At 38.2% G+C, this 22,020-nt stretch overlaps 4 protein-coding genes across 4 annotated transcripts; 1 reads left to right on the top strand and 3 right to left on the bottom strand.

Annotated features, from left to right (window-relative positions):
• Positions 1-1,823: 1,823 nt before the first annotated feature.
• Positions 1,824-3,166, bottom strand: apoc1 (apolipoprotein C-I). The gene is made up of 4 exons (XM_085421870.1): positions 3,017-3,166; positions 2,480-2,549; positions 2,243-2,381; positions 1,824-2,154 (listed from the first exon to the last, which is right to left on the bottom strand). The coding sequence occupies exons 2-4, from the start codon at positions 2,532-2,534 to the stop codon at positions 2,094-2,096; spliced, it is 255 nt and encodes an 84-aa protein (XP_085277996.1). The 5' UTR covers positions 2,535-2,549; positions 3,017-3,166; the 3' UTR covers positions 1,824-2,093.
• Positions 3,167-6,634: 3,468 nt separating this feature from the next.
• apoeb (apolipoprotein Eb) lies at positions 6,635-8,804 on the bottom strand. Its single transcript, XM_085423417.1, has 5 exons — positions 8,786-8,804; positions 8,444-8,509; positions 8,192-8,345; positions 7,811-8,098; positions 6,635-7,728 (listed from the first exon to the last, which is right to left on the bottom strand). The coding sequence occupies exons 2-5, from the start codon at positions 8,484-8,486 to the stop codon at positions 7,383-7,385; spliced, it is 831 nt and encodes a 276-aa protein (XP_085279543.1). The 5' UTR covers positions 8,487-8,509; positions 8,786-8,804; the 3' UTR covers positions 6,635-7,382.
• Positions 8,805-12,598: 3,794 nt separating this feature from the next.
• On the bottom strand, positions 12,599-14,174 carry apoa4b.2 (apolipoprotein A-IV b, tandem duplicate 2). The gene is made up of 4 exons (XM_085421869.1): positions 14,037-14,174; positions 13,896-13,947; positions 13,544-13,694; positions 12,599-13,406 (listed from the first exon to the last, which is right to left on the bottom strand). Exons 2-4 carry the CDS (start codon positions 13,933-13,935, stop codon positions 12,830-12,832), a joined length of 768 nt encoding a protein of 255 aa, XP_085277995.1. The 5' UTR covers positions 13,936-13,947; positions 14,037-14,174; the 3' UTR covers positions 12,599-12,829.
• A 2,334-nt stretch (positions 14,175-16,508) lies between these two features.
• Positions 16,509-18,257, top strand: LOC146659390 (uncharacterized). Its single transcript, XM_085421867.1, has 4 exons — positions 16,509-16,633; positions 16,739-16,790; positions 17,114-17,264; positions 17,382-18,257. The coding sequence occupies exons 2-4, from the start codon at positions 16,751-16,753 to the stop codon at positions 17,956-17,958; spliced, it is 768 nt and encodes a 255-aa protein (XP_085277993.1). The 5' UTR covers positions 16,509-16,633; positions 16,739-16,750; the 3' UTR covers positions 17,959-18,257.
• Positions 18,258-22,020: the final 3,763 nt, after the last annotated feature.

Genomic DNA, 22,020 nt, shown 5'->3' with positions numbered 1-22,020 from the left:
ACACAAATCTAAATGTTAGACAAAGAATGCAAAATGCAGAATGCTGGATAGAGACAAGCTCAATTTTATTCAGCAAGACTGTGTGCTGAAAAATAACTCTTAGATTAGAATTCAAAAACCACTACTTGTTTAATTATCATTTACAAGTGATAGTCACAAGTATGTCAAAAAATCTCAACAGTTGTTGGCTGTAGATATTTTATCTTGTGAGGTAAACACAACAATAATAAAGAGAAAAGCCAAACAAAACTAAGATCTTAAATCCGTGTTTCTAATAGTTTTAGGATTGTATTTGTGTGGGAATTCGTGAAGTCATTAGAGGAATTAACTACTGGCTTTATTGATCATTAGCTAAACAGAGCTATGACTTTTTGTCAGCCTAACAACAAAAAACCCAAGGTTGTCCTTATTGTCTTCAATCGGTGACAAGCAGAAAGATGGTCTAGCTTTACAGGTGCTTACTTATAGAGCAACAAACTCTTTTTCCAGGATAAGTGAGGATCTTCTACATTAATGAGACAGAATTTCATCTTCAGCTTTGGGTTCTCATTTAAGGCTGACAAGTACTTCTGATTTTACTTCTGATTTTACTTCTGATTTTAGGTTTTCTTTTTCAGAGGAGTATCCAGAGTATCCAGGGTCATATGCAGCAAGGATGTAACTGTACTAATAAAATAATCAATGTCTTTGGGAATAGTGTTTACGTAGCTTGTGTTGGCACATGGCAACAGTGGAGGAATTAAATCTATGAACTTAGTTACAGCACTTTCTGAACGACATTAATTGTAATGAAATGTATTCTAATGTATGCATTGATTAAAAAAACAGAAATATTTATCAAATTTAAATTGTATATTGAATATATTTAGATATGTACTTTCCTAAGGGATCAGTTCATTACGTAAAATAACATATTTCAGTAGTGATATAATTATTAACAATTGACGCAAGCTATTTGGGAGCTCCTTAAAATCTGGAGTGGTGGCCAAGATTTCAAACTGTGTAAAAAGAAAAAGTGATTTACTGCTTTTTAATAATTAATGACTAGACTGCACTGAATACTGAATAAAAATTTGTCTTTGTAAAGATTATGTAAATTGTTAAGATCAGACTGTATCTGAAAATATTTTTTTGTTTGTTTGTTTGCATTATTGTAACTTCTGTTGTTCATTGATTCAAGAATTGAGAAGTCTGACTTAAAAACATTTGCAATTGTATAAAAATTTTTTTTTAACTTAAAAGTCTCATTGTACCACACACATACTTAATAAAAGGGGAAAGTAAGTTTTATTTTTATGCATCAGCAACAGTAAAACTTTAATGGGAAAAAAATCATTCTGCTGAAATATGCAATCGCCATTACTTACATGTTAGATGATTGCTTTTAAATTAACTGAGTGCTTACTACAATGCTGAGCAGTTTATCTAACAGACGTGAATGTTTTTTTGTTTCCTTTGCTCAAACTGTCCTTTTTGTCTTGTTTCCCTTTTTTTCACATCCTACCTTCTTTAGACTTTTTTTTAGACATTCCTGTCCTCATTTAAAAGAGGAGTAAGTGGGCAAAACTTTATGTGGTCCATTTTGTCAGATAGTTGCAATGAAAAAAGGAGAATGAACTACAACAATAACCTATAGTAACTGTGACCTGAGTTAGAGCCAGGAAGTCAAAGACCTAATTTCTCAACATTTTGTTTTCACAGCAAGCCGTCTGATGCAAAAGGCCAATGTCCATTTGTTGCTGTTGACTTGACCTACAAGATGCTACTGCTATAATGCCACAGTACAATCAAGAACTCTTTTAATCAGTGAATACAACAATACATACACACACACACACTCACACACACACGTCATGTCATGTTTTCTTGCTTTGCATGGCCATAAATTGAGGATCACCCACAATTTATGTTTTAAAATATTTGCAATTTATTTATTGCACTTTTCAAAAAAAAATAAAAGATTACACTCTTTACAGGTAACATAATTATTTAGTCTGTGTAGAGCAACATGACATGTGAAATATCGGCCACCCACGAGCAGAGTGAGTATCTTAGGCTGGTTGCTGGCTAGCGACAGGTTCCTGTCCGCTTTTCTACTGACTCATTTCCCCGAATTTGGCTTTCATCTTCTCAAAGGCATCTGAGAACCAGTTCCTGGGCAAAATAAACACGAGTTAGATGACGTTGAATTGTGTGTGTGCCTATATGAATAAATCTTCTTATTCCCTGTATGTTAGAGTACCTGGTGCTGGTTCCAAATTCGCTGTTGTGTATATCATCGAAGGCAGTCTTAGTTTTTTCAGCGAGGGACTGGCCAATTTCAGTCAATTTCTGACCAAACCTGTCAAATTTGTCCGTAAAGCTGGTATCGTCTTGGGCCTCTGTAGATGGAGGCATATTCAAAGAGAGGGAAATTTGCATCATGTGAAATAAGAACAGTATGACTGGAACAGGATATGTTTAAGGCCAAGTAGCCTACCTGTGTATGCCACAAAAGCCAGCATCAGCACGGCAACTGCAAGGTACAGTCTCATTTTTGCTGTAAATGACTGAGAATATAAAAGGGACAGATTTTTGTCTTTTTTCACACATTTGCTGAGGATCACTAATGAAAGTGGAAAACAGTTAACGTTTATCTTTCTTTAAAAATTGCGCCTCTGCATGTCAGCACCAAGGTGACTGGACAGCTCCTTTTACTTTTCGTCCGTTATTTCTCTACTTTGAGTTTAAAAAACTGACCATTTTACCGATAAAGCACATTTGGTCATGATATTTTTATTAAAGAAAACAAAACAAAACAAAAAGAACCACAGACACACACACGCAAAACACAAACAAACAAACAAAGGTTTTGAATTATTTCATGCTCTTTGTCTACTAAAGTGCATGTCTCTGCAATCTTTAATAAACTTTCAAAAGATTCTTTTTTAGTCCTATAAAATACTATATATATATATATATATATATATATATATATATATATATATATATATATAAATTAAAAAAATATACATACCTGTTTTTTGTCTCAGAAGTGAAAAAAATCAAGTGCCTTTAAAAGCCTATGTGCGTCCCTCTTTATAAGCGCTTGGTTTTAGGAGAGTGACGCAAACACCAGACAACACGTACGAGTGGTGACCTTGAGTCGTCTCTGCCCCTTTTATTGACCAGCACATGAGTTACATGAAGATATGTTGATTGTAATAGAGACGTGCTCAAATTTATTATGCAGCAAGATTGTGTGATATCCACCACGGTGATAAAAGAGAGAGAGCGAGGAAGAGAGAGAGAAAGAGAGAGAGAGAGAGACTCTAGATTACAGTCATGAAGTGATGTATTATGTGTAATTATTATTTACAGGTAGTACTCAGAAAAAAAGCACGAGAGACATTGAAAAGCATAAAGACAATATAAGTATGTGTATATATACTTTTGAAAAAATCAAATCACAAGGATATGAAGATATGTGCATTCATGGCAGAAACAGCAGCTTAGTAGATAAGGTGAGATATGACGTAGAAGAACAATAGTTCAATAGTGATATAATCATCACCAACTGACCATTTGGAACCTCCTTTGGACCTGAAGCTCTGGCTAAATGTTTAATTGTATCAAACACTTTGCCTTTAATACTTTTTAATGTGGGGTGACTAGACTGCAATGAATACTGGTTAAATCTGCCTGCTTTTGATACATGGTGCACGTTTTTTAACACAAACTTTCTCTGAAATGTCCTTTTTTCTTTCTTTTCTTGCATATTACATAATATTTTAGAGGTTGGAGCAAACCTTAACTGCTATCATTAAATAACTGTTCAGCAACTTTTTTTCCACCTCTACTCCTACGGATAGTGTCATAATAGCTCAACCCTAATGAACATTAACATTGATGTAACATGACATCATTTGTTATTTGTTTGGTTTTAGAAAGTCAAAAGCAGCAGATAAAGTTCTTCTTTTCATTTCTGTCTTATACAAACCTCCCCTTGCTTATAAGAGGAGTAAGTGGACAAAACTATACATGCTCCAATTTGTCAGTTTGCACCGGAAAAACAGTACAGTTGAATGAACTGCAGTAATCCCTATTATGAGCCGAGTTAGAGCCAGGAAGTCTGCATCTACCAATTCAAAGACCTCATTGCTTAACATTTTGTTTTCACAGCAAGCAGTCTGATGCAAAAGGCCAATGTCCATTTGTTGCTGATGACTTGGCCTATAAGGTGTTACTGCTATGATGACTGGTCTAATTGACTTAAATACGACTTAACATGCCTCAGCATCTCCATCTCTTTTGTAATGGAGTGGCTGGTGGGCTTATTTATGAGCTTGAGCTTGCGTGCACAGAAACTCCTCTTGAATAATTGTAGGAGGCATAGGGCGTGAAAGTGCATGTCTTGTGTGCTCACAATTTGGAATAACAAGCTTACAGGAGGGCTGTTTTTGTGTTTGGCCAAGGCCCCTGTGGTGACTGATGTTGTGTGCCAGCTCTGACGAAGGTGAAAAGGATGGTGAGAAGAGTGGGGGTTTTAAAAGGAGGTAAAATCTCTGCAGGGATGTTTTTGGGGTTACTAGCAGTCATGGGCTAGATAGCACCTGCTTTTTTTCCCTTCTTCTTTTCCTTTAATTCTTAGCACTTAGAGTGCAGACAGAGCCGAATTGCTGAGGTAGCAGGATGCTTGTGGTTTTCCTGTTTTTACCATCCATGACTGATCCTTTAACACAGTTGACTGTGTACTGTAGGAGTTTCACTTGTCTGTTCCAAATAAACCCTGGTTCCTGAAAGAAGTGATTTCACCGAGGATAAACACGTAGTCATATCATTAGTCACTCTTCAATGCCCTTTAGCACTGGTAGAAAGGGTAAACATGTTTTGAAGAGAAAAGAAACGGATTAAATCTAGTCAATTCAGGGAAAAAAACACAGAATAAAATAGATATAACTTTCTGTATCAGAGAGACCTGATGATTATTTTGAAAAAAAAAAAAGTAAAGTAGAAAGTCAGGGAAAGTAAGTAGAGTGTTATCAAAGTTTTTCCATTAGAATCCAACGTTTGGTGTGGCAGGAACATGGACAAGTCTTATACTTCTCATCAAGAATCCTTTTATTGTGTTTCACTATTCTTGTATTGCTTTTAATTTCAGGTTGTATTCACAATAATTTGTATTTTTATCAAATAATGTGAAATTTCTAAAGTCATTTTGTGTCGCGACTGCAGAAACTTAATCCTCAAAAATGTGTGCTCTCGAAGCACCGTTTATGTTTCTTTATGTGGCACATATAGTTTACTTATTCTCCCAATAAAGAAAACACAGCTGCATCTTTGTGTTTCCTGGATTCAAGTGGAGAAGAAAATCTGAACAGGGGACAAATGGTGTCCCCTACTGGCCTCGGGCTCAAACTTCAAAGAGAAAATCATGCTGTGTTTAAACAGCCATTTTTACCCTTTTTCATTTAAAGGACCATTTCCAGCGTATGACAGCCAAAGCCACCTTTTTTCCTGTGAATGGTGCCTTTGAACTGAAGTTAAAAAACATAATTTTGTTCTTAAAATCCTCTTACACTACTAAAACCGCTAGTTGAAAAAGGTTTTGGACAAAATACGGGGAAAGATGGGAAAAAATAAGCAGTTTTCTATATATGTCAAAGTCTCTTATTCTATATTGGTGGTGGTTTACTTATAAAATAAATTTTAGGCAAGATAACCATCACCTCAATGGTAATTTAATCTGTGGCACAGAATGTTCCCAAATGCCTGCTGGGATCAAGAGAAAGGAATCTCAAGGGAGATTTTAACAAGTTTGGACTAGAAAAGGGTAAACTAAGGGATGTAAGGGGGTGGCTGAACAAGGAAGGCAAACCAAAAGAATCCTGATGCTTATGGTGGAGTAGAGGAACAGACAGGGAGCCTGGCTTTAATTTCAAATGTTCTTGTTATTGCACTTATCCATTATGATTGCTATGGAGGATGTAGGTGGGGGGATTTGGAACTGAACCCATCCCTTTTAACACTTTTACACCAGGAAGAAGTCACCTGTCAATCACAAAATGGACAAGTAGAGACATATAAGTCATCATGTTTTATGCGTTCCACCAATGAGCAATTTAGATTAGTCAAGTAACCTAATAAGCATGTTTTTCCACTGTGGGAGGAAACTGAAGCACCCAGAAGAAACTTAACCACAAGGAAAAGCAACACAGTACGACCCAGCTGGTCTTTGAACCCAGAACCTTTTTAACATGAGGCAACAGTGCTAACCCCTGCTTTATATAAGCCATTATATAAATACTCACATGGTCTTATGTAACCACTGCCAAATGTAACAATGTGACAGCAGCACAGGGGCGCTACGTTTTTTAAATGGCTTGATAATCTTACTAGTAAAAGCCATCAAGACCGCTATTCTTTTATAGATGATTTTAGACATGTTATACTTTATAATGCCATAGCATCATTATGCAAAATAATCCAGTTTCCAAGCATTAATTGCATCTCATCTACATTATAAAGCAGTAATGTAATTATTTAAAATAGTCACCAACAGCATCAGCTGTTTCCACTCATCAGGTGTAACTGAACCCAAAGTTAAATAATAGATTGCTCATTAATGTTTGATAAGAAAAACAGTGACAGGAACTATTTTTTCTAGGTTCTTTATTTACTCAGCACTGTTCAGCACACTGCAGTTAAAGAAAGTGCACTTACAGAGAGCAGCATGGTGGGCATACAACATGTTAACCACACTTGTGAAGTACAGACAGGTGTTACATTTTACTCACTGATTATTTGCATCAAGTAATTTTACGATCCATTTCTCTGTGAAGTGCAACACAGAAACAACAATAAACAGGACTCATTTTTGTTGGTTCGGTATCACTTCTAGAAGAAACGAGATCGTTGTTCACTGCATTTATTGAAATGAAAGACATTGTTGTTATGTGCATCGGAGGATAACGGGATGAAATCTCAAGCTCAAGCTGAAACTCTGCGGTAATAACCAAACAAAATGTAGAAATTGAATACAAAAACTTGTGGGAATAGACCGATATAACAGTTAATTCAAAGTAGAAAAGCAAAGGATATTACAAATAATTGTTGTCTTTTTGCATAAGAAAGGTTGTTATTGACTGTGGTGCTTGTGTTCACTGATTAAGGGAGTCAATGAGAAAATAAGAAAGGGTGACTGTGCAGAAGGAAGAACACACCTGCTGACTGTTCTGCACCTTATCCTCCCTTGTCTCTCTATTCAACCCCCATATCCTGAACACTAGAACACTCAGTGTAAAGATCATCAGCAACTTTCTCCTTTTCTCATTTTACCTGGGTGTAAAGAAATCAGCAGTGTAGCCATTTCACCAACCATCTACCACTTTCAGAGTCTCTCTTTAGGCAGTGGTTGACTCCTTGATCTTGTCTACAATCTCCTCAAACTGCTCACGGATCTTGGTGGCATAGGGGGAGAACAATTCTGTCATCTCTTCAATCTTCCCCTGAACTGAGGTGCGCAGTTCCTCTGCAGTGGCCTCCAGCTGGGTCCTGATGCCCTCAGCCTGGGTCTCCAGCTGCTGACCCAGGCCCTCAGCCTGTGTCTGCAACATAGCAGTGATGTCACTCAGCTTCTTATTGGTGTTGTCATTGGCCTGCTGGACATAGGGCTCAACATGCTCCTTCACTGTATCCAGGTTCTGGGAGGCACGGGACTGGATCTCACCTATGTAGGTGGCCACAGTGCTAAAATAAGAAAGGAATGGTTCGATTAAAGTTTATATTTCTAAACGCAAGAGAGAATTCTAAAAGTTTCTGCCCAACTTACTTGTGAATCTCCTCAATGTCCTTATTGAGGCGCTTCTGCAGTTTATGGATGAAGTTGTTCATGCGGCTTTTGAGATCACCAGTGTTATGGTCCACCACAGCCTGGAGCTCACTGTGATACTCAGTGCCGCGCTCTTTGGCATCCAGCATGTCCTTCTGCAGTCTGTTGATCAGAAGCTGAACGTCTTGAGAAAGCTGGGCAGTGGAGGTCTCAGTGTAGGGAACCAGCTTGGTCTGAATGTTATTTTTGTATGTTTCAAGCTCTGCCATGGTGTCAGTGATCAGAGTGCTAGAAGCAGAAGAACAAGAAACACTAATCAATGTAAGTTCAGTGCAAGAAAAAACAAAGGAAAGTACTGATTAATTGCTCAGCTTCACTTACTCTAACTCCCTGCTGAGCTGAGAGGCCTTGAGGTTCTCCACAACTCCATCAGCATTTTGGCCCAGCTTGGCAATGTACTCCCAGAAGCGATCCACACTTTCCTCCCATGGATTTTTAGTGGCTTCAGCCTGGCGAACAGCACGGCCATTGCAGCCTATAATGGGCACACATAGAAAGCATGGATAAATAAAGTAACCCAAATATAATAAAGTGTGACTGATAAATACTAAACCAGCAAGTAAATCCACCTACCAGTGATGACTGCCAGAGCAAGGATCAGGGCTACAGCCTTCATGGTTGTTAGACAGTCAGATACACCTATGAAAACCATAAGGAACGCTCAGAAAATCAGCAATACAATAACATTTACATTTGCATCTTCCACACTATTTACTGTGTTTTTATAAACTACGATATGGACTGGAAATTAAAAAAAAAAAAAAAAAAAAAAACAACGCGAGTTTTACGTTTAACACATATGTGCAAAAGTAAACTCAGCCAATAACTAAAGTGAAACTTCATAATTTCTAAGACTTGGCATCAAACAAAAGAGGACAGCGTGTTTCTCCGTTCTTTCTATCGTCTTTCACTCACCTGTGAGGTTGAGATTCCTCCGTGCTCTTTAGTTGGTGACTGGGGGTTTTTATAGCCCTGGGAGGCTGTCTCTGCGCGTGTTGCGCAGAGAGCGATCGCGCGGGCACGCTCGCGCGATGGTGATGATGATGTTGATTTGTCTGCAGATAATCATGTTTTCTTCTGCCTAACGTGCCACCGAAACCTAAACGGTGTGCTTTGTTGGAGGGGGAATTGAGCAATCTGGTTGTCACGAGAACAAACGGGGTAAAAGTTCCACGTTCAACGCAACGACAAATATTCGTCACATTATTCAGTTTTCACGTTTTTATTCTTAGATTTATTAGCAAAAGCAGTATCTGAAGAAATAAAAAATAAAAACTTTAGAGTAAAAGTTTCTCCGTCAGAGATTTAATGCCCTTATTGACGTATAGATTATTAGTGCAAAATGAAATAGAAATAAAGCCATAACCTACACAATCTATTAAAGTAGCCTACTCATACGTTTTTAATTGTTTTGAACAGTTGCCAAAACAATTAAACCGTTTGTGAGCATGCAGAAACACAAGTTTTAGATAGCGTCATCGGAGTTTATTTCGCAAATCACTTGTATGTTTTTCCTCTTTCTAACCTTTTTATTGCAGTATTGCCATTTGGCAAATAGTCCCCCCCCTCTAGTGCTCATTGTAGGTTTGTTACAGATGCTTGAATAACTTAGGAGGCTGTTCACAACTTTGCATGTCTTCTTTGATGTTATCACCATGTGCTCCCTGAATACAAATCCTCATGTTTCGGCTCCAGGATGTAAAGCAGCCTTTCACAGATGCATTTCAATCTAAATACACAGACAGTATTGACACCTCACCTTTTCACCCCATATAGACATGCAACCCCCAAACACATGGCACATTTGCATGACAATCCTGCTCTCACATTCAACTGAATATAGTATGAGTGGTTTTACTGTTTGCATATCATATGCACCTCCATGTATTTTCCACTTTCTAGTTTCTAAATCTTTTTTTTTTTTTTTCGTGCAGACATAAAATAAAACAAATATCCAGTAAGTGCCAGAAGGCGTTACCCCAACATGATGAGCATGTTCAGACTCGGGGACACATTAGGTAACCCTCAACATGCCCGCTGTACAAAAGAAGGATTACAGGTAATAAATCCAATGAACAAAGTGAACATATTGAGCAAAAGATCTAAATTATACAGATGTGACAGAGGAAAAAAATAAAACATGGGTTTTATGTTGAAGGCTTTCACAACCAATTGTATTCTGAAAATTTCCAGGATTTTGAAACTGGTGTAAGTCAGAGGAAGTTTGGTGTAGAAAGAAGTTACTTACCCCTGCTTGTTAAACACCAAATATTTGTTTAGCAGCAGGACAGAACAGTCATGGGACATTGTGCATATTTTTCCTGCATTTACATTGCTTTAAAAGCTTTAAAGGTTTGTTGTTGCATTGGCTGTGAATTATTATTGTTACATTTGATAAAATTCACATATTTCTGCCGAACAAGTTGCAGGATGAGTTCACTCTTGCCCACGTATAATGACATTTGCCCTTCGGGCCTTGTCTTTTTTGTTGTCAGCCCATTTGGTTTTTCTCTTTTGTAATTAGGGCCAAAGTTCAAATGGGTTTGGTCAGGTAATTAACATGTTTACGTGATAACATTACAACATGATAACCCAAAGAGGTCAGTCTGTATAGAGGTATTTGAAAAATCCTTTGTTCTCCTTAAAAGGGGAGAACAATGAGAAGAAAGAAGTCATGAAGTCAAGGTTTAGGTACAGCTGTGCTAAAGTAAAGACCTTTTGATCCTTATTCCAAGACAAAAACGGGTATAGTGTATGTCACTGCAGGAGTCACAAGCTAAAATACTGTATGTTCAACTACAGTTCATTTGTTCAAACACAAAGTAATTACAACTTACTACCAAAAACATTGTCATGCAACATTTGGGATCTTATTTCCATGAGGAGCATGTTCAACAGTTTGTATGCAACAGTCTCCAACATTAGCTACTAAGACTTATTTTCATCTTGGTGATTACAAATACAGACAAGAGGCTTTGTGACTATTCTTGCAGAAAAAAATAGACCATCTTGACTATGCGTGTAACAAGTGGCCAGACTGCAGGAACTCAGTCTCATCCTAACTTTGCCATGCCATCAGGACAAAGATCAACAAGACAGACGGAGAAGTGAAAGAGAGAGAAACAAGAGGAACTATGAGGTAATACAATAAAACATCTGGCACATTCATCCCTACTGTAACGGCTTCTCCTTTTTTGTTTCACAGCAACAGACAGTTTGAACAAAAGTAACCCTGATGTTGTTCACTTGAATAAAGTTTAAGGAATTTGACTTTTTGGTTGGGATGATCTCACTCCATTAAATAGGCAGTCATCTGTTTAGATGAGTCAGTGAGGTTACTGCAGTTAATGCCTGTTTTCACGTTAAAAGCTATAAAACCACACAACCCACACAACCTCAACATCTGTGGTTTGAATCCCTGATAGGGGGAGTGGCATGACTGTAGCATGCTGACTCGAATCAAATGCTTGCAACAGCAGAATTTCCATAACCAAAAGTTACACTGCAGACTTCTGAGAGTGAAAGTGTAAGCCAACATTGCATTCAGTGTTTCAGGTTAAATTAATAAAGCCTCATATGTGGATCCAGCAACAGAGATCATACAGCAACATGTTCATCCTTGGTCACCAACAAAGTCAGTTGATATTATTGGGAAATAGGTTTATTTATTTATTTGTTTATTTATCACTAGAAAGATAATTACATTTTCATACTTTCATGCTGCCAATCACTAATTACCTCTACTGATTAAATAAATGAGTTATTGAAGTAATTCTTGGAGCTTTACACTGAGAAAAGTCATTCTTGCACTTTTGAACAATTTGCCAGTGCAGTTCTTCAGAGAGGGGTTAACCCCCCCTCATATTTAATTCTGAAAGCACTTCATGTGAAATGTACCAGCATGTGCTTTTCAGAATGACACAGCCTTTTTTTTGTCTATGTTGTATTTTTTTTCAACCGAATTCTGTGTCAAAGTGAACAAAATTAAAAGTGAGCCAGGAGCTCAAAACATTTTTTTGTTTTCTCCTATTTTTTTCTTCCACTGTCATACAGTTTTTCTTAAACCAAGATATTATGTTTTAATAATAGTAAGAATAATATTGTAAACTTTAGCTGATCTTGGAGAGTAACATTGTGGAGAGTCTGCGACAGCTTGGGGCAGAGCAGAGGAATGTTGTTTGCCACTGGGTAAGGCAGCGTGGGAGCAATCTGGCAGCGGGGATGGAGGCACAAAAGCGAAAACAAAGTGGGAGCTGGAGATGTTTATGAACTTCCAGACTTGCAGAAACAAACCTGAACATGCCCTGTCCAATACCCACAATTTTATCTAACAGGGGTGTGCCGGTGGGCCAAACCTTTGCAAGCAGCTACTGAACAAACAAGAAAGCTTAACCAGTGATTTTTGCTAAATGACAATGTACAAGCTTCCTTCCAGCTGTCCAAGTTGCCCAAATCTACAAGTAAAACCTCATACAGATCTATGTACTTTATAGCATGAAAACTTTTCTATAATAGCTACTAACGAGTCATCAAATCACCAGTCCTGAAAAAAGTGCTTTTAAAGCCAACTAACATGAACAAACCGCAAATCTCTTAGGTCATGATACAAATCTTTTTTTTTAATTTTGTCTAGTTACTTCTTGTGTTAAAGTTTAAAGAAATATATTTTCCAGGTACCCACACTTATCTAACATCACCTTGACTCAAATAAGACAACAGGCTCAGAAATTATAGTTTTGCTTTCACTTTATTTTCTACAACATATGAAAACTGTTTGTGGTCACAGACCAACACATATTTTTTGTATGTATCAACTGTTTTTTTAAAACTGTAAATATATCAAACAACATCTGATTTTTTTTTAAATTCCAGATACCAGGAACATGTCCTTGGTATTTGGAATTCTTTAGATGCACTTTAGATGCACTTTTTTCTGTTTCATGTGAGGTGGATGTTAACTTAATTGGCTTTAACAAAGGATTCATAAAGGGAGGTGAGACGAGACTGGAGGTCCTGAGCATATGGGTCCAGCCTTTCCCTCAGCTCATCAACGTAGGGGGTGGCCATTTCTTTCACCTGCTGGGCTCTCTGTGCAATCTGACTCTGCACCCGCTCAGTCAAGGGGGCCACTTTTTCCTTGAAGTCTTGCAGATGCTGGTCCACCTTCTGCTTCAGGTCATCAGTGTAGGGACCAAGCTGAGTCTGCAGGTCTTTCATGCTCTGCTCCAGGCTGGTCTTTAGCTCTTCGCTCTTCTGCGTCAGGGTGGTCCTCAGGGCCTCAGTGTCCAGGGAATCTGTGTAGGTGGCCACCTCCTGTTTGAGCTGCTCAACCTTCTGCTGGACCTGTGTCTGAATGTTGTCAGTGTAAGGCTCGAGCCTCTCTCTGACTGTGCTCAGCTCTTGGATCACACGATCTCTCAACACATCAGCCTCTGTTGTGACTTTGGTGATCAGGTCCTGGGCTGTAGGTGGAAGCTGCTCCTGGAGGGTGACGGCATACTTGTTGGCAGCATCAACACTTTCTGTCAGGCGGGCACTAGATTAAAATAAGAAGAAAAAAAAAGCTAGTGAATACAAGGCAGCGCAGTTATATTTCTAGCTTATCCTGAATATTTTAGGCAATACTATAATTTGTTGTCTGTTAACATAATTAGCAAGTTTTGTATGATCTACCTGACATCCTGTCCGAACTGAGATGATCTAATCATCTTCACGGTTTCTTCAGCTGTCTGTGTAGCTTTGGCAACATAATCCCAGAAGGCATCAGTCACCACCTCCAGCTGTGGCTTGGGTGCATCAGCATAAAAAAGGTTGGCATTGCAGCCTGTTTAATGGAGACATGAATAAATTCAGAGTAGTGCAGATATTTCAGCTTTGTATATTCACTGGGATTTGACATTTATACAGGTCATATTCACTGATCACCAACGTTTTTCTTTATCTTGAGCGGAATAGTTGCTAATTATGTATATATGTTCTCATGAGCCAAAATTTATAGTAGAATAATGATTTTTCTTATACTCACCAGTGAAAACAGCTAGGACGAGCACAGCAAGGACCTTCATGGTTCTTAGACACTGTAACAAGAAAAGACCAGTTAGTTACCACAGCATGTTAACAACACAGTTAACAGTCAAAGAAAGATTCTTTTAGCTCTCCATCTTACCTGAGTTTGTTAGTGTATCTGTAAGTCCACTTGGTAGTGCTTGTATTAAACTGGTGAGGAACTGAGGCTTATATAGCAAGGCAGACAGCAATGATCACAAAGTCCAAACATTAGTGCTTTGCTGTCACCTTGCCTCACTCAGCTATCTTTGCTGACATCTTGTGCCAGATAATCCATGCAGCACGCCTCTTTGACACGAATACACACTGAGCGTATACCCCAATATACACAAGTACACATTAGTCATCATTTGTGAGTTGTCCATTAAAAAACAAGAAAAAAACAAGAACACCTATTGTCTTAAATTTAAAAACTACTCGAATGCTGTATTTTGATGATTGACCACTGTTAGAGTGATACAAAATCCATAAGTCTAACCTCAACCGACCCACACAGGCTAGTCTGTAATCACTTAGCTGATAGGTTTTTTCCAAGTCAGTGATAACTCTCTGCCAAGACAGATAGTGTCTATTGCTTTAATGTCTTTGTTGTCCTACTTGATTACGTGTACAGTAGGTATTTTATTGTCTCTCTTAGTTTTACATTTTGCCAGCAACACTGCTTCTGTGTCAGGGCAGTGTTCAGCAGGCCTATGTGTAAGTCTGACCAAAGGTTAGCAGACTTGAGCACTGTCAGCTTGTGAAGGCCAAAGTAACTGCTGTTTCACGTCAGACATGCCATAGTCCAATTGCCAGAAACCACTTTGGAGTCCCGAGTATTAATTATTTCATTTTTCCCCGTTGTTCTTCTCTTTTTCTCAAGTGTATGTGTATGAAACTTGAATCTCAATTTTACCAGAATTTTTTTTTTTGAAAATGGTACCTCTATAAAGTACTGTGAGTGCAGTTTGACTATTTATAAAGCTGAAAAAATTGTCCGACAAAAGTACAAATTAACGTTTCCGTCCAAAAATCCAATAGATCAATTTTTGAAAATGGTCAAACATGAGATTTGCATCATGGAAGCACAACCAACAAATCTGGAGAAACTGTGTGATGCTTTCATGTCAGTATGGACCAGAATCTCAGAGGAATGTTTCCAGCTGTTGAATATATGCCATGAGGAATTAAGACAGTTCTGTAGGTACAATAGAATCCAATCTAGTACTAGAAATTGGGTAACCAATAAAACTACTGGTGAACGTATAACAGCTACTTAAACAGTATATTGTGATTTGTTGGTGATACCTATGTCATTGTCTTCTAGGTCTTATCTGTGCAGACCTAGAAGTCTGCACAGAGAAGTCATATAATAGTAATAGAAAGAAAGTATACTTTATTGATCCCAATGGAGAAATTCCTCTCTGCATTTAACCCATTCACGCTGTGAAGCAGTGGGCAGCCATTGGGCGCCCGGGGAGCAGTGTGTAGGGACGGTACCTTGCTCAGGGGTACCTCAGGTTAGCCATTCAGTGGATTCAAACCACTGACCTTCTGATCATGGGGCCACCACGCTACCTACTGAGCTGTCCCTGCCTGATATAAAGGGCTCAGGTCTTACCAACAATATAAACAATATCAGCATCAACTGAAACTACCTGTGGGAGAATAGTTACTTTCACAGGTGTCACTTACTTTTCTAAGCTATAGAAAATAAAACATTTTTACTATGGATAGTGACATTTGGCATATTGTATTGTAACTGAATGTAGATTATTAACCTCTACCTTAATATTCCATTAGGGAATTCAAATATCAAACCGTTTCTACCTGTTTTTGACACTAAAAGCAGTACATTTCTCTTTTTAAACCTTATTGTTTTTCAATACTCCTGCAGGTCAATTCATTTTGCACAATTCATGATGTACAACATTATGCATACATCTCATAGACAGGTCTTATTTACAGAAAATTGCTTTTTGCGTGCTTCATGTAAATATGTCAGATATGCTTCCACCCTTAATGATTGCTTGTCGTTATGATGAAAATTTTAAGTCATTCCAGAGAGTTGGAAATAACATTTACTTACTCTTTCTTCTAACAGTTTCTTTTAATAACTTAACATGCCCTAGTATCTATGCCAATCAAAGGAATAAGGTACCACTATGTCAGTAGCTAAAAAATAATGTACCTATGAAGTGTTCAGTAGAAGTGAAAGAAAATCTTATTATACATGATTATTTTGAGGTCTTTTTAAACCACAGTTTTCAATTTAAGAAACCATTTAAGCATCTCATACTACTTAAGTCACACTGACCCTCATACAAAGTCCACTAATCTTAGCATACCAAAGTTATCTGAAGTTATCTAGAGGCTGGTACTGCTGAACAGCAATGTGGGCAGTTAATAAGCCGATGATACCCTAAAGACTTTATAGAGAGGGGTGAGAGAAGAACTAATACAAGATTTATTGTTGAGTGATAAATGTATTCACATTAGGAGAATACTAAAATCCAGAAGTGCTACCACAATAGTAACCAGAAGAAACAGTAGAAGCGGGGGGGGGGGGGGGGGGGGAGAGTGGTGTTACAACACGGCAAGGACTTCTGGACTTTGTGCTCTTAACTATTACTGTCATCTGACATCAGTATATATACACGGAAGCACTGTTCCAACACACATACACTAAACCTCAAGAGATACACAAGCCCAAAGCAGGTGAGAATCTCACTACATTTTAAACAATATTTTAAGAGGCAAATCTAAAAGTTATGACCTTTTTAAGACTACTTAAAACTTAATCAGACTGTTATTGTTTTTCAGCTAGTTGCAGTCATGAAGGTGTTTATGGTACTAGTCGTCGCAGCGCTCTCTGGTAATTTCCAAGCTTCTTAATTATATCCCAAAAATGTGATTCTGTTGATCTGGACGTAGCATTTTCACTGAAAGAATCCAAGTGTCAGTCAGTTGGATGAGTCTCTCACAGAGACTAAAGAAGTCACTTGGATGAATGACAAAACCTTTTTCTCACTGAAAACGCTACGTCCAGATGAACAGAATCAACTTTTTGTGATTTCCTTACCTGGATGATTGAGCATGCATCAAGACTTTCTGATTATAGTTCAACGTTAATGGCAATGGCAATAATTAACTGAACATCTGTACTGTTCTCACACCACGCGTGTTTCCATCCAACAGGCTGCCATGCCAACCTTTTCTATGCTGATGCTCCCAAGCCACAGTTGGAAGTGCTGACCGATGTTTTCTGGGATTACATTGCCAAGGCCACACAGACAGCTGATGATACACTCCAGATGATAAGAAACTCTCCAATTGGACAAGAAGTCAAGTAAGTTCTTTGACACACTGCACTAGCATGACTGGCCCTATGATGGGCATATGCCTCATGACTGTTATGGGGTCATTCAAGCCACTGATGATCTGGCAATCACTATCTGTCCTCTAGTGCCCGGCTGACAGAAAGCGCTGACTTAGCCAGCAAGTATGCAGTCACCCTCCAGGAACAGCTTCAGCCTGCAGCCCAGGACCTGATCACCAAAGTTACCACAGAGGCTGATGTGTTGAGAGAACGTGTCACGCAGGAACTAAACACAGTCAAGGAGAAGCTCCAGCCCTACACTGAGAACATGCAGACCCAGGTTCATCAGAGAGTGGAGCAGCTCAAGCAAGAGTTGGTTACTTATGCAGATTCCCTGGACTCTGAAGCCCTAAGGACCACCCTGATGCAGAAGAGTGAGGAGCTAAAGACCAGCTTGGAGCAGAGTGTAAAGGATCTGCAGTCTCAACTGGGTCCCTACACAGATGACCTGAAGCAGAAAGTGGACCAGCACCTGCGGGACTTCCAAAAACGTGTTGCCCCTATGACTGAAAAAGTCCATGTAGAGCTCACTCACAGAGCGCACCTGGTGAAACAAATGGTTGCCCCTTATGCAGAAGACCTTAAGGAAAAGCTTGACCCCTATGCCCAAGACCTCCAGGCCCAACTCATGTCCCTCTACCAGTCCTTTGTCAACACAAACTAAGTCACCCTCCATCTACTATATCATTTTCAAAGATACCGGACTTGCTGGTCTACCTCTGTTTTGAAGAAATACAATAATTGAATATCTGTCTTGTACTGTAAACAATATTGTGTTTGCACCCCACCCTCCACCGCATTATTTATGGATAAGTGCAAACATATTAAAACAAATCCCTGCACTTATCAAAAATGTAAATATTCCATTTTTATTGTGTTGTGAAGTTTGAAACTGTGACCCTTTTGTAATTTCACTAAGTTATCTGAAATAAATACAAAAATCTGGAAATTATTCATCTGGCTAACTTTTGAATCGACTTCTCTCTTTTACATAAAGTGAAACTCTAGAAAGAAATCTCATCGCGAAACATCTTGTTTCAACACAAACTATGACAAAGTATGATGAGAAGTGGTTCTGAAAGCACACAACAGTGAATTCTTCCATGTGTTTGAGTGATGCACAGATAGATGGAGGGACCACACGGGGTCACAAGAAACAGTAGTGTGTGTGTGTGTGTGTGTGTCTGTTCATGCATGTGTTTGCTTTTTCTTTCTTTCTTTTTTTTCCCCCAGGAGGCAAAAAGTATTTTGACTCCAATGTCTTAACATGTCCTGGCTTCTGCAAGAGTTTCGGCTTCTAGTTTTTCCAGAGGCACTTTTGTTCTTCTCAGTGCTTGCCATTAAAACTACACATTACATATATCAACAGCAAAACTGAAAAAAAAAGCTGACCAATGTAATCCAAGAGACTAAGAAGTTAATCCCTTCGATTCAAAGAATTTAGGATTTTACATTGTCATGAAATTTGACATATTTTGCATTTATTGAACCCCCCCACCCCTGTTGTTGTAACTGTATAACGCCTGGTCTTATCCCTCTTATCTTGCCCCTACTGACAGTGCCAGCATCCAACGTGGAGGGTTAGAGTCCAATAACAATAACAACGCATTCACATGCACACACAACACACACAAAACATCTGTTTCCTGATTATTTACTACTGCTCTGCTTTTTTTTTTGACTGATTCAATGGGTAATTTACTTGTATGTCTAAAGGTCTGTCCTACATAAATAAATCTAAATCCTTAGCATCCATTCTTCCCTAAATGCAGTTAGTGATAAGGATTGCATTCAATGAGAGACACGCTCCTCAAATTGCTCTAAAAGCTCTGTGAGACTTTTGAAATGCAAATCTGATTACAAATGTTTGTGTTTCAGCCTGTCTTTATACCTCATTAGCACTTGTGTGGGAAGCAAAAAGGACTATTCAGATTCTCTTATCAGTCAAATGGCCAAAAGGTATTGTTAAGGAGCCTTTGCTGGTATCTGCTCCCATTAAACTCTACAACACAGTCCACTAGGTTCTTTTTTTCTTTTTTTCCCCCGAACAAGACACATCTTGCCTTGCACACCACGAAAGCAAACGGCGATCTGATTTTGTTTTGATGTAGATAACAGGTTGTTACTAGACCTTTTCTTCTCTGCTTGACAAGCAGTGATAAGATAAGTATCGCATGTCATTGGATCATTAGAAATGATCTCAGGTCATGGCGTTTGTTTCTCAATCATATGAATATGGCCATGCTTTAGAGCAGGGTTGTTATGAAGAGACGTTCTTGACAAGAAAGAAAAATGTAACACAACAATTTCACCTAGTACTTGGAATTTAGAATAATTTGAAATTGCCATGAGAAAACTGTTGTATGCAGCATATCATCATGTTCACATTTTCCATGCCAGTGTTTAAACCTCCAACTGTACCTCTACTGGAAATGTTTTGTTACAGCTCTGGAAGTTTTCAGAGTCCCCTATAAATACATCATAAAACAACCTCGTATGTTTTTGTGGGTTTTCTTTTTCATTTTCTGCAAGTTTTCAGAGTATATTAAGCAAAACTAACTAAATGTGGATTTTTTTTTTAAAATAATTGAGGCAATGATCAATTATTTAAATATTTGATTTACCACTTTGTGAAGCAGTAAATGCAACTAAACATTTATATTGACCAGTCCTAGTCACCAGCCTAGAGGAACACATTCGATTCTGCCATGCTGGTGTTTTCCTGACATGGGCAGCTCGTCCAGAACCCTTCAGGTCATGGTTTTGACCAGAACATTTCAAAGCACTGACTTTTAGTTTTCTTTGCTCCAAGAGGATGTTGTCTTATTGTATGGCCCACTTTCTATCTTGAATTTCCTCCCTTTGTACACAGTCTAGCTTTGCCGTTCCCACGTGATGGCTATCAAGTATCTTGGTCCTGTGCCCAAGATGGCACCAGTGTGTTTGGCTTGCCATCTAGCCCTGTTCCTGTTGTGTTTGTTTGTGCTATTTAGGCTATTTTTTGTGTGCTAGAGTTTACTCTCTTTTAGTGTACACTCGCAAAACCTGTGTCTGTGCCTACACAAAAATATGGGATTTTGTTTTAACTCGCGGTTTACCGGTCTTTAACTTAGAGGTCTGTGATGCTGTATGGCTGGACCATAAGCCTGTCTTGTTTGAGGTTTCCCTTCCTTGTACTCAAGTTAATCCTCCTGCTGTTGCTCAGAGCGGTGGTATTTTTAACCCATTCACTGCTGGTCAGTTCTCTGTTGTTTTTCATCAGAACAGCAGCCTTCCTGATTCTATATGTAATGATCCAGAAGAGCTCAGCTCATGGTTTTACTCAGTCGGTGGCCCCCTTTAAGCTGAAGGGTTCAGGTCTGAATGAAGCCACCCGTGTTGTCAGAAGAAAGTGTAGGAGAGCTGAACGTAAATGGAAGAAGGATAAACTTCAGCTTTCATACCAAATATTACAGTATTACTGGAATTCATATCAGAAAACTGTTAAGAGAAAACATTTTGCTGCTATTATGCAGGCTAATTCCTGTAAGCCTCACGCCTTATTTAAAACTATTGACATGGTCCTTCATGCTGTACAGACTGTTGGTGTTGACTCCCCTCAGGTAATTTGTGAAAACTTATCTTTCTGACTTTAAAAATCTTCTTAAAACATATTAATTAGCTGAAGCCTTTGGCTATCTTTAAGGGGGTGGCTCAATTTGTTTTAACATGTTTTATTTCATTTTATTCATTTAGTTATTTATTGTATTTTATCTTATTTTTCTTTTATTGTGTTTATGCTATTTGTATATGTACAGCAGTTTGTGAACCCTGGTTTTATGTTAAAGTGCTTTATAAATAAAGCTGTTATGGTATGGTAATAAATCTTATTTGTTCATGGTTTGTTCATAATTCATTTTCTGCTATTAAAATCAGAATATGTATGAATATCAATAGTACAACTTTTCTACATGACTGTCATTCTATTTGTTAAAATTACTCCTACAGGCTTAAATGCTTAGCCTACAGATATAATACTCAAATACATACAGATGTACCTCATACTTGGTCATTTTCCTTAAAAAACTTTGAAGTCTAATACTTTTGTTACATTGTTACATATTACTTTTTTAGGTCATGTTAATTTGTGAATTCTAAAAGAAAAAAACAACAACAACAGCTTTTCCAAGCAACTACAATGCCCCACGTGACACTGTAAACATGAAGGTTTTCTGTCCTAAAACAAGGTTACACTGCCATCGAGTGGTAAGGTTTGGACACACGTTCTCATATAATGTTTTTTCTTTATTTTCACTGCTTTCTGCACTGTAGATACATACTGATGACATCAATTATATGAATTGTACCAAAGAAAAAATTGATAAATAAATATAAATATGTTTTATATTTTAGATTCCTCAAAGTAGATACCCTTTGCTTTTTTGGCATTGCTGCAAACCCTTGGCTTTCTCCCAATGAGCTTTATGATGTAGTCACCTGAAATGGTTTCAACTTTACAGCTCAGCCTTGTCAGGGTTCATTTGTGGAATTTCTTGTCTTCTTAATGGGTTTGGGACCATCAATTGTTTTTGCAGAAGTCAGGTTGGTACACAGCTGACAGCCCTATTTGACAACTGTTAGAATTCATATTATGGTAAGAACCAATCAGCTAAGTAACGAGAAACAACAGTCCATCATTACTTTAAGAACTGAAGGTCAGTCAGTCCAGAAAATTGCTAAAACTTTG

The sequence above is a fragment of the Rhamphochromis longiceps genome, linkage group LG11, assembly GCF_057381845.1.
Source record: "Rhamphochromis longiceps isolate RC_006_pf linkage group LG11, R_longiceps_female_GT1.1, whole genome shotgun sequence".
NCBI classification, from domain to species: Eukaryota; Metazoa; Chordata; class Actinopteri; order Cichliformes; family Cichlidae; genus Rhamphochromis; species Rhamphochromis longiceps.
Note: the sequence above shows the minus strand (reverse complement) of the source record. Positions and strands in the feature narration are given on the sequence as shown.